Source organism: Dendropsophus ebraccatus, chromosome 3 (genome assembly GCF_027789765.1).
Source record: "Dendropsophus ebraccatus isolate aDenEbr1 chromosome 3, aDenEbr1.pat, whole genome shotgun sequence".
Classification (NCBI taxonomy): Eukaryota; Metazoa; Chordata; class Amphibia; order Anura; family Hylidae; genus Dendropsophus; species Dendropsophus ebraccatus.
In genome coordinates this window covers 152094654-152107498 of record NC_091456.1, presented here as the reverse complement: position 1 = coordinate 152107498, position 12845 = coordinate 152094654, and the positions used below count along the sequence as shown (strand labels likewise).

The 12845-nt window shown below is 40.8% G+C and overlaps 1 protein-coding gene across 3 annotated transcripts in view; it reads left to right on the top strand.

The window, feature by feature from the left end:
- Positions 1 to 9062: 9062 nt before the first annotated feature.
- Positions 9063 to 12845, top strand: part of PCSK1 (proprotein convertase subtilisin/kexin type 1) — a 35674-nt gene continuing 31891 nt past the window's right edge. The window contains exons 1-2 of one of the 3 annotated variants that reach the window (XM_069964658.1): positions 9063 to 9155; positions 9252 to 9561. In XM_069964658.1, coding sequence (XP_069820759.1) covers positions 9379 to 9561 — 183 coding nt within the window. In that variant the 5' untranslated portion in view covers positions 9063 to 9155; positions 9252 to 9378. The other 2 variants (XM_069964659.1, XM_069964657.1) reach the window with 2 other exon arrangements.

Genomic DNA, 12845 nt, shown 5'->3' with positions numbered 1-12845 from the left:
AAAAAACTTGCTTTTAACCCCCATTTATCTTTCTCATACAGCTTGAAGGATTTTCTATCACAGGCTGAAATAGAGGGCATGATCTTTTGCTGAAGATCCATAAAATGCATCCAAAGCACCAGGAAGGCCAGGACCATTGTATGTTGAAACCATTGGATCTGAAGTCCCCAAATTGTCACCCCAAATAAGAAAAAATTAAGATTTCAAGAAAAAAAAGCAAATGCCTAATATGGATAAAGCAAGCCCTTACATACAACAGTCAGAAAGAGCGACTGGAAGCTGTACATTACCTTCTATGCAGATAATTGGAACATTTTCAGATCACATAGGGTCCCAGAAAAATAAAATGAAGCCGCACTCATCTGGTGCGCTAAGGAACAACTCATCCTGGCACAGGTAAAGAGCTGTGCAGTGCATGCAGTATCACACTGTACTGTATAGAGGCACTACTAGATTGCTGCATGTACTTCACTAATACTGGGGGTTTTCCCAGTAAAATGGCCACCTTTATTGGTCAATCTTCTAGTTATTCACATGTTCCAGAGACTCTGACTGTCCATAGCATTGTATTTCGAGTTACGATGGTCCCCCTTCAAATAAAAGTTTGCTTTTATGGGACTGGATATCTGGAGCCGGACAATCTTCTTTCTTCGACTATGGCTATTGTTTAGCCTGTTTACAGGAGATTAAACGTGGGGTAGACTCCTAACACATAGGGGTTTACCATGTGCTACTGCTGTTGCAGGTTTTAAGTGTTTTTAAGATATTTTTTTTGTACAGTCTTTGATATATATGTATTTGAAATGTGATTTATTTCCATGTTCACTCTGCTGGTACAATAAAAATAAGTTCTTCTATTGTAGCTGTTGAGTTTCATGCATGCGTGATGCGAGTACGTACTTGGTGTGTGCCTGTGATAACGCCTGTGATCACGCATAACTTGGTCACTTCCAGGTATACCTATGATATATATTTTTTGTGCATGTGCAAGATATTATGATCTTGTTTTATTGTTTTGATTTGAGGTTCAGACCAGCACACACATTGACACTTACAATATCACCATTCTATATTACTGTATTTGTGTGTTATATTTAATCAACAAAACACAACAACCACTGAGCTCAGGTAGATCAGTGAAAAAAATCCAATGGAGTACTCATTTAAGAGTCTCCATACAAAATTTAATTATGCAAAGAAGGGGTCCGTGGGGCCTCAGTTGCGAGTCTCAAAATGCGGGAATAGCCAGATATCCCTCCAGGGAAGGAAACCCGTTGCCAAGGGCTGCCTCCCAGTAGGGAGAACACCAAACCACCCTGATACGTAGCCACTAAGGTCCTCACTCTGTTGCGAGCATTAGGACAAAACCAGGGAAACACCATTGTGGCCCCTATACATCAAAGTCCAGGGGGGGCGCCATCACAGGGGGCAGAGAGAGAAGGATCACAGTGGATGAGGCAGCCTGGAAGCCTTCTGCCCTCTGTCATTATGAGGAGGCAGGGGACGATTTTTACTTCATCAAAAGAGGTATTTTCCATACTGTACTGTCTCCTGGCTGCTGTTTAGCTATAATTTGCATAAAATTGCGGCGTTTTTACTGCTATTTTGCGCAAATTAGGGCTAAACAGCAGACAGTACAGTAAAGAGATGGTGAAGGACCTTGACATGTGACTATGATGTCACCGCAGGTCCTGTATGTACACTGCACTATGGAGGAGGAAGAAAGAAGATACAGGTGTGTGGGAAGGGGAGGACAATCAGGGGTGCACAGTCTGGGGAGGGGAGGGGGACAGGGGGGGTACAGTGTGACACTTGTCTGGGATGGGGGGGCACACAAGAGAGTTGGGGTCCAGTGTTTATTTAGGGGTCTGGCTGTACATTATTCCATAATTAACCCCTTAATAACTGCCCTATCCAAATATATATCACATTTATATAAATCTTACCTACTATCTGCAGGGGTAGGGAACCTTGGCTCTCCAGCTGTTGCAGAACTACAACTCCCATCATGTCTGGACAGCCAAAGTTTTAGCTTTGACTGTCTATGTATGATGGGAGTTGTAGTTTTGCAACAGCTGGTGAGGCAAGGTTCCCTACACCAATCTATAAAGCACCTGTACCTGTCATTTTTCTAAATTATTTCTATTTTGAATTTGGTGATGAAAAACCTTACTGGAGGTGTTACTGCTGTTGTCTCCGCTGCTGAGTGGAGTTGATGGAACCTCGGGAAATCCTAGGTTCTATAGAACTCGAACATTCATGAACCTGCGCATTAGATTGGTGATGCCTTCCCGGTCCGTGGGGATGGAGGAGACAGTCCGGGTACCGCCTGGAATTCCGGGATTCAGCCTTTGTAATAGCTGGGTACTCTCCTCCTTACACATGGACCGGGAAGGCATCAGCAATCTAATGCGGCAGGTTTGTGAATGTTCGAGTTCAATCGAAACTAGGATTTCCCGAAGTTTGATCAACTCTACTGCTGATCGTATCTGTGCATTAGGAGACGGCACCATCGAATCACATTACACTGGGTGTCACACTGGAGATAGATTAGGAAGCTTTGCCTACTAATTCACAGGTACAGACAGCAGGTAGCGGAGACAACGGCGCCTCCACATGTACAGACAGCAGGGAGCATAGACAACGGCGCCTCCTCTGGTACAGAGAGCAGGGAGTGGACACAACAGCGCCTCCACAGGTACAGACAGCAGGGAGTGGACACAACAGCGCCTCCACAGGTACAGACAGCAGGGAGCGGAGACAACAGCGCCTCCACATGTACAGACAGCAGGGAGCGGAGACAACGGCGCCTCCTCAGGTACAGACAGCAGGGAATGGAGACAACGGCGCCTCCTCAGGTACAGACAGCAGGGAACGGACACAACAGCGCCTCCACAGGTACAGACAGCAGGGAGCGGAGACAATGTTGCCTCCTAATTCACAGGTACAGACAGCAGGGAGCGGAGACAACGGTGCCTCCTCAGGTACAGACAACAGGGAGCGGAGACAAAGGCGCCTACGTTGAGGTACTTAGGGACTAAATTTTAAATGGGAACATTCCAGGTACACAGTAGATATGACATCATGTATCCCATATTGTGAACACCACACTAGTGCTGCCAGTAGAGATGACCGAATCGCTCTAAACTCACCTAAACTTCATAAAAAATATATATATATTTACATGGGCCCCCCTGTGCTTACTGCGCATACAGGGGGGGAGGGGCGCCAAATTCAATCTTTGCCCTGAGTGCAGGGGAGCCTAGCTACACCTCTGTTTAAGGGGCAATGTATCAGGGTGGTTTGGTGCTCTCCCCACTAGGAGGCACCCCTTGGCAACAGGCTTTCTTCTCTGGAGAGAGGGATATGTGGTTATTCCTGTTTTTTGAGACTCGCAACTGAGGCTCCACGGACCCTTTCTTTGCATATATATATGTATGGATATATATCTATATATATATGTGTGTGTGTGTGTGTGTATTTATGCAGTGCATTAATATGCTTATTGTTCATTCTAATTTCTTGTACATGATTGTGATTACATTGTAAGTCTGTCTAGGTCATGTGACACAGAGGCGGGAATAATTGCACTGTGCACAGACTTCTCTCGACTCCTTTTCATTGGTCACAGTCTGAACACTTGACCGATCAAAATTTAATGACAGTGCAAATTTAAAAGCTGTTTTTGAAGTGTTCTTTAATAGAATGGAAAAATGGCCACCAGTTAATACACTATAAAAAATTTTCATAATGATAGGCTACAAACCGTATCAACAATATTACATGTCTATCAAAATCTTGTACCACTGACAATGAAGGTTGTTATATATAACTGCATTTTATGCCAGCACAATATTTCTTCCACTTGGCATTTTTCCTTAGTGACATTTCTATTTCTTTAAGTCTTTTCTTTTTACCCGGTTGTAACATATCAGTGAAGTCTCCACATTTGACTGACATTTCATTTCCTTTTAATACCTAAGGTGGCTCAACCTCGATCACTGTATTTGATCGTGGCTCATAAGCTTAAAAAAAAAAAGGTGATGACACTTGTCCAAGATGTTTAGTGGGTTAAATGCTCTTGAGCCACCAGTAGAATTCACCTGTCATAGGGAGCTCTAGGAGGTTAATTGAAACTGCTTAAATACACCATGTATAGGGTGTAGCTATATAGCAGATCATGGTATCTTAGTGGTTAGCATTGTTGCCCTATGGCACAAGTGTCAAACTCAGGCTCACCAGCTGTTATAAAACTGCAATTCTTATAATGCCTGAACATCCAAAGCTAAAACTTTGGCTGTCCAGACATGATGGCAATTGTATTTTTGCAACAGCCTGAGGGCCTGAGTTTGACACCTATGTTTTACAGCATCAAATCCTGGGTTTGACTTCAACCAAAGATAACATATGCATTGAGCTTGTATGTCCTCTCTGTGTTAGGAATCCAGTTTCCTCCAAAAACATTCTAATAATTTAGAATTTTTGAATTTCTATGTGATGATAATCTCTGTATAGCACTACAGAATATGTTTGTGCTACAGTATATACATGAATAATTTAAATAAATAAAGGAAGAAGAGATTCCATTCAATTCTGTACTTGCATTCACTGGGTAAAAACAGGTTGTATCCCATATTTTCTGCTCTGAGCAGCATGGCATCAAATTCTGTTACAGCTTCTATTAGTTTGTATATACTTATCTGGAATACGGTATCTCTTGTCATTTCTGTCCCAATTAACTGATTTTCCTTTGTGACTCTATCTCTCAGTGTTTGTCCTTTGTCACCGCATGATGTCCAGTAGTAAGCACTTTCCATTGCTCTCGGTTAAATGGCCCATAGAACACTGAACAAACAAAGGCAGATTGGTTGCTATGAATGAGAAGGTTAAGGGTTTTTTTCCCCCTGCTTCCTGTTTGCAGGGACTGTAGGCTGGAGGCCATATAACCTGTCGTTAAATTCAGATTCATTTCCACATTCTGCATTTAGGTCTCATTTATACACATTTCTAATGTATCTTGTTATGGCTGTATATAGTCGCTTTGTGTTTTATTGGACGTCAGCACTCCAGGAGCTCATCATGTCATCTACTAGGATACAGCAAACTGATACTAGGTCAGACTGCTCTGCAAAGCTATCATTGTAACCAAGAGCACTGGAAGATGCACTCAGTACCTAGAAATCACCGTCATGTTCCACACAGCCAAAGGTGCACATATACACAAGCCTCTGGCCTTGTCTCACTATATGATTAAAGTTATTGATAATCCGACATAGTTCTTTCATTCACACTGCAATAGTATATTCCATGTGATATTTTATTCACTCTGACACTCAAAGGTAAGCTGAAAGACAGATTAAAATATTCTCCCATGTGTTCAGGTAGATAGTGCTACTGTAGTAGAAAGTTTGACTGTTTTGTCAAGTAAATGGATTAGTGGATCTTGTTGGGTCAGAAATATGATTTAGCCCCTTCCCGCATCAGCACATAAATGTACGTTCTAATGCGGATGGGGGCGTTCAGAGAGGAGTCGCACGGCGACCCCGCTCTGAACCGCCGCGATCTCAGGTGCAATGTGTAGACCGGGACCGTGGCCATTAGCGGGCACGGTCCGATCGCCGCGCCTGCTAATTATACATTTAAATGCTGCTGTCAAAACTGACAGCTGCATTTAAATGTATTGTTCCCCCCTTTCCCTGGTGTCTAGTGGGGGATCTCCCCCCCTCCTGCAATGCGATTCATTCATACAGCAGTCAGGTAAATGGACTGCAAAAATATAGGGGGAGATTTATCAAACTGGTGTAAAGTGATTCTTGACGGCCAATTCTATTGGATGGTTGTTGTTATTTAAACAACGGCTGTTATTTTAAGATAAAGGCAGTTATCTCATGATTATATGACGGTCATCCAATAAAAACATCTGTTATTTCAACAGTTTCAACTGTTTTGTTTTTGTTTTTGTTTTATTTCATAAAGGAACATATTTTTTTTATATTCTGTTTCTATTTTCTGTTTGTATTTTTTTTTTATTTCATTTTAGTACATTACCACAAGGGTGGCCATCTTGGTGTTGTTTCAGTTGTTTTAACAGCTTTCAGATAGAAACTTTACAGCACGCTTCATGGACATGGACCCAATACACTGGAGGGAACTCTATACACAACTATGGGAAAGTTTTGTAAGCATGCTCTGCTTTTGTGAATGGCATGAACCTGTCTTATCTATATAATGGTGTCAACTTTCACTGTAATCATAAGTAGGACACTGCTGGAAAGTGATCTTTTTGTAGTGGCCAGATTGTTACATAATAAATAATAATAAAATATTATATTATAAGATTATAAGAATACCATTTGACATAAAAAAAAAACATTTATCAGAATAGCCAAAAAGTCTGATATACAGTATTTATATTCCTACTTTTATCAAACTATTGGATAAGCTGCTCCTTCAATTTTATCATATGGCAGATCAGCAGTCAGTGCTAACATATGTATAAACTCCATTGAGTCAATGAAAATGTTTTAATCATCCGTGTAGGAATTCACCATGGAGGTGGAACATGTATATGTCATAAAACAAATTCTAGCCATGTAGTGACAGGTCTTCTAGGTGACCGCTCATTGATTTCTTATTGCACAAGGCTCTGCCTGTGACGCAGAAGTAGCCCATCACATTACCTGCCTCAGATGTCAGTGAACAAATAATTGGAATGGAAACTGTGACATCATATAAGTGTGAAGAATCCAGTATGACTCAGACAGTATATAGGGACAGACAAATGTGTCTTGGATGCATGCTCACTCACCCCCTCCCATAACCCAGCAAATAAATCTATATGCTGTTGTGTTATCCGTGATGTCTCAATTAGTGGCTTGATCAAGTGTTGTCGTCCCTTACACGATATTATACGTTATGTGTCTTTGCCTTGTTCTTCCAATATTCATCACAGTTACAAGTATTTGACTGGAACATCACAAGTGATTTAGATCCAAGGTTTGTTAAGAAATCATCAGAGCAAACAGCTGAGGAGCTTCCTATGCTGTCCAGTGCTCTGGTGCTGAAATAATTCTCCTCTCACAGCCAGATGGACTTGGCATATGCTCTATGCAATAAACTGAGCTTTTAGGACAATGGAAAAATGGTGGCCATCTTTCTGGACTGACATTATTTGAGTGCCAAAAGACGGCTGTAAGTAATAATTATGAGAATTATTTGTGGTCGTCATCATAAGACGTCCATCATTATCAAAAGACGGTCGTCTTATAGTGCTAAAATCTGTATAAAAAGGGAGCCGCAAAACAAATGCAGTGGTAACATAGCCTTAAAGGGACACTGAACCTGATGTCTTATCTATATTTCTTTTTCAGTTGTTCCATGTAGGGATGGTCCGAACCTGCCGAACCTGCCTGATTCCCGCTATCTGCCCGCTCCGTGAAGCGGGTGGATACAGCAGGAGGAACCCCTGGAAAACTGGGATACAGCCTATGGCTATGGCTGTATCCCAGTTTTCCAGGCGGTCCTCCCGCTGGATCCGCCCGCTCCACAGAGCAGGCAGACAGCGGGAATCATACCGAACTCGGATCGGACCATCCCTAGTTCCATGTTATTAGCCATTTCCGGCTAGGGAGAGGCTGACTCTGGTGTTTGTCATTTGTAATACCCAGTCACAATGTGTTACCCCTGGTTTTACATAGGATTGCTGCAGATGATATATAATGCAATTCCAAAGCCTTAGCCCAATGACAAATTGAGTATTAAAGCATAATCTATATACTGCAGTTGGCTTATGGGCAGTTCTATATTCATTAATATCACAAACTATGCATTCTTATATGGGGATATGCTAAGGCATGATGTACAAAACACATTATAAGGCTATGTTCCCACAATATTTTTTCCTGTCCTTTTTCTTAAAAAAAAATGACGTCCATTATTTTGAGGTTTGGACGCCCGTCAGTGCAATGACCGCTATTGGTACATTATACAAGTTTAGATGGACTGATTGGCATTTGAAAAGTCCATTAAGTTTAATAGTAAAGACGGTGAAAGGATGGTGAAAAAAGAAAAACTGTGTGCGAACAAGTCAAAAATAACGTCTGCTGTTTGCAAAAGACATCCAAAATAATTGTCATGATCATTATTTTGATGTCCACACAGATTTGTTATTTTATCCTCTGAGTGCATTGGACGTCCGTCATCCCATTCAATTCAATTAAAATCTATTTATCTATCTATCTATCTATCTATCTATCTATCTATCAATCTATCCATCTATCTATCTATCATCTATGTTTTATCTATCTATCTATCTACAGTATCTATCTACAGTATCTATCTATCATCTATGTTTTATCTATCTATCTATCTACCTATGATCTATCTATCCATCCATCCATCCATCCATCCATCCATCCATCTCCTATCTATCTATGATCTATCTATCTATCTATCTATCTATCTATCTATCTATCTATCTCCATCTCCTATCTATCTGCCTCCCAGATATATAAGATATATACCACATACCATATATATTGTATTTCTTTATATATGCTTATAGATTTATTGTGCATAAGGAGGTTCTGTAACTTTTGCATCTATCCTCTCTCTCTCTCTTTATATATATATATATATATATATATATATATATATACAGTATATATATATATATATATATATATATCCATATACCATTTATATCGTATTCCATCATCTATGCATATAGATGTATTTTGTATAAGCAGGTTCTGTAACTGTTGCATCTATATACCATATGTATTATATACATCCACATACCATTTACAATATATCATTTTCCACCATCTATGCATATAGATGTATTGTGTATAAGGAAGTTCTTTAACCAATGTCGTGTATTAATCTGGTATTGGAACATATGAATGACATAGTAGCAGCGTAGAGTGATGCAGAAACCCATCGAGTTGTCTGTGCCAGTGAAGCGTTCTATTGACACTCAGCAGTGGAAGCAGCTGATCTGGAGCCTGTTTGAGCATGATATTGCTGTTTCTTTCAGCCAGTGTGGGCGTCTCCTTGTCTAATTACACGAACTGATCTCTCCGTGGGCAGTGGAGCTACGTGAATCCCTGCTTCCTATTTTAGCATCTCTCCTCCCTTGGGAATACCGTATAGATGTAAGACGCTGCAAGTGTGCTTGACGTAGTTTTGACGTGTAAATACTCATTTCCATTGAATGTGGAGAAAGGTTCTTGTTGATTTTTTTTTTCTAGCCACAGACTCCACACGAGAAACCTGCTCCTGACATCTGCTCACTAGGCAACAAGGCGAAAGCAAAGGGGTTTTATATTTAACACAGGAGTAATATCCTTTGTGAATATTGCACAGAGACGTGTTGAAATGGAAGGAGGATGCTGGCCTTACAAGTGCATTGCTGTAGTGTCTATCTTGTCGTCATGCTGCTTACCATTTGTGTCTGGGGTAGAGAGACGATATGTGAATGAATGGGCTGCAGAGATCCCGGGTGGTCCGGAAGAAGCAGAGTTACTAGCAACAGAACTGGGCTATGAATTCCTTGGTCCGGTAAGTAAAAACAAATACTTTTATTTCAATGTTGTATACATGTTGTAAAAATGCATATTAACTGATGATGCAAAGGGGAGAAGATGGGTCAGCACCATCACTTAACTGCTATTACTTTGCCATATTCTTCCAGATGTTGCTTACAGAACCTGATGCTTCGTTCTTTTGATCAATATGTCTCATTGCATTAAACTGTATCATCACTTTACCAGATGTTTACAGCCTTGCAGAAAATCTTGTTCATTCATAAATATTGCACGCATGACTAGCACCATGCCCCCCCCCCCATATACTTCTATCAGGCTTCAGAGTGCAACATACAGCATACCATCCTAACTGCATATAACGTTTACTAAACTATATCATGCCTCTAGCTAAATGAATACTTTGCAATGATGACCTTGTATAATGATAGGATTCTCATTGTTTAGTTTCTGACATGTGGTTCTTGTATACACACAGTAAGTTCAGAACTGCTATGGTTTATCTGCATGAGGCTGTTTACCTGGCACTATGCACATTTCTCATAGTATTTCCCATTTCGTATTGTGCAGGCGTTAAAGGGGTTAATGGAAGCAAACAAGTTGCCACCGTAAGGGCAAAGTCGAAATCTCTTGGATAGGACTGTGATATTTCCTCTTGGATTCATGATGGTGATTTAGGCATCTCCATGTAATAGTCATGCTGGCAGAGGGAAGAAAGGATTTGGTAGTGAGTCATACAGTTCCTCAGCTGCCATTGTAAATCAGGATCTTTTTATTGCGTATGCTGGTAAAGATTCAGTCAGGTGGCATCAAGGTTCCTCATAGCCACTGCCTTCCAGCCATATTATGATGGGGAATTACAATCCGAGAGCCAGCAGCTTGCAAGGCACATGTCTGTTTCATTAACATTAATCTCTGGAGAAGTATCTAGCATATTTTATTTCTCCATATTCAATATGGCTGTGCTTGTTACCAGCACCTGCTAGCGGCAGCCGCTGAGCTGTGTCACACACACATAAGCCTTATGACATCTAGGCACCACCACATTTAGGCTTATATATATCCTATATTATATTTTATTCTGTCGCTGGTAGCTACACATATGTCTTTGAAAGCTATATCATGTCAATAAATACAGATCAAGGCTGAGTTCACACTACGAATATTTTGAATTAATCACGGCCGTTGTTGCAAATTGCAACACTGTCAGTGATTAATTCAAAGTACACGTTGCATTAATTTCAATGGAATACCGGCCAGAGTATATACACATAGTATACACTTCGGCCAGGATTCCTAGCAGCCGTTCGAAAAACTGACATATCAATTTCAACGAAAAGCGGGCGCACAGAGCTGACAGTTCACGCAATGTAAAGTGCAGCTCTGGCCGCACTTTACATTGTCTGCTATGGGTAATTGGAATGCAGGCACACCCGAATGCGCCCTCATCTCAATTCAACAGAAATGAAGTTCATCCAGTCGGTACTGCAGTACCGGCCAGGATGAACTTCACTGACACCAGCTGTTCTGTGACAAGGCCGGGTCTTGCTGCCTGTGGACCCGGCCTTAAAGTGAATATATTAAAAGAGAAAGCAGTCTTCAAAAATAACTTTAATATTCAAGAAATATATAAATAACCTTAACCCCTTAGCGACCCATGACGTACCTGGTACGTCATGGTGCCACGGGGGGTGTTCAAAGCGCAGTGCCTCTATTAGCCGGCGCGGGTCCCGTTGCCGCACCGGCTAATTAAGCACTTCAATGCAGCTGCATTGAAGTGCTTTATGCACAACATCCCTGGTGTCTAGTGGGACGAATCTTCCCCCCGCGATGCGATCGCGGGGGGGGGGGAGACCCGTTCTTCTGCCCGTGGCGGGCCTCAGCGTCGGAATGACGCTGATCCCGGCTCAGCAATAGATTGCTATGGCCTGCAGCAGGCCATAGTAATCTATGACCGATCTAATCGATCTTTGCTGTGTATATACACAGCATTGATCTCTATGAGAGATCAGTGCTGTCTATATACAAGTCCCCCAGGGGGGCTTCTAGTTTAAGTAAGAAAAAAAAAGTAAAAAAGTGTTTTTATTAATAAAAAATCCCCTCCCCTAATAAAAGTCCAAATCACCCCCCTTTTCCCATTTTATAAATATAAATTATTAAATAAACAAATAAATAAACATATTTGGTATCGCTGCGCACGTAATCGCCCGAACTATTAATTAATCACATTCCTGATCTCGCACGGTAAACGGCGTCAGCGCAAAAAAATTCCAAAGTGCAAAATTGCGCATTTTTGGTCACATCAAAACCAGAAAAAATTTAATAAAAAGTGATCAAAAAGTCGTATATGCGTAATCAAGGTACCGATAGAAAGTAAACATCTTGGCGCAAAAAATGACACCTCACACAGCGCCATAGACCAAAGGATAAAAGCGCTATAAGCCGGGAAATGGAGCGATTTTAAGGAACATATATTTGTTAACAATGGTTTGAATTTTTTACAGGCCATCAGATACAATATAAGTTATACATGTTATATATCATAGTAATCGTAACAACTTGAGGAGCATGCTTAACAAGTCAGTTTTACCCCAGGGCGAACGGCGTAAATGCAAAACTCCCCGAAATCAAAACAAATTCGTTTTATTTTTCAATTTGACAGCGCAAATGTTTTTTTTCTGGTTTCGCAGCATATTTTATGGAAAATAATGCCTGTCATTGCAAAGTACAATTGGTTTAGCAAAAATAAGCGCTCATATACGTCTCTAGCTGAAAAAATGCAAGCGCTATGGACTTTTAAACATAAAATGGAAAAAGCAAAAGCGCAAAAACGAAAATTGGCTTTGACCTTAAGGGGTTAAAGAAACTAGTGGAAAAATTAGCAGGTCGGTTTTTCTGACATTTAGGCCATAACTTGTCTGGCAGAATACAGGTCTCACATTTAAAGGGGGGAAAAGTCAACTAGTGTCAGAAAGTTATATAGATTTGTAAATTACTATTTCAGAAACTCAAGTCTTCCAGTACTTATCAGCTGCTGTATGCCCTGAAGGAAGTTGTGTGCATTCTCTTCAGTCTGACACGGTGGACAGGAACTGTCCAGAACAGTAGCAAATCCCCATAAAAACCTTTAATTTTGTGGATTGTTTCTGACATGGACAGAGAGCACTGTGTCAGATTAGAAAGAATACACCACTTCCTGCAGGACATACAGCAGCTGATATGTACTGAAAGGCTTGAGATTTTTAAACAGTAAAGTAAATTAAAAAGTAAATTACAAATCTACTGTATATAACTTCCTGA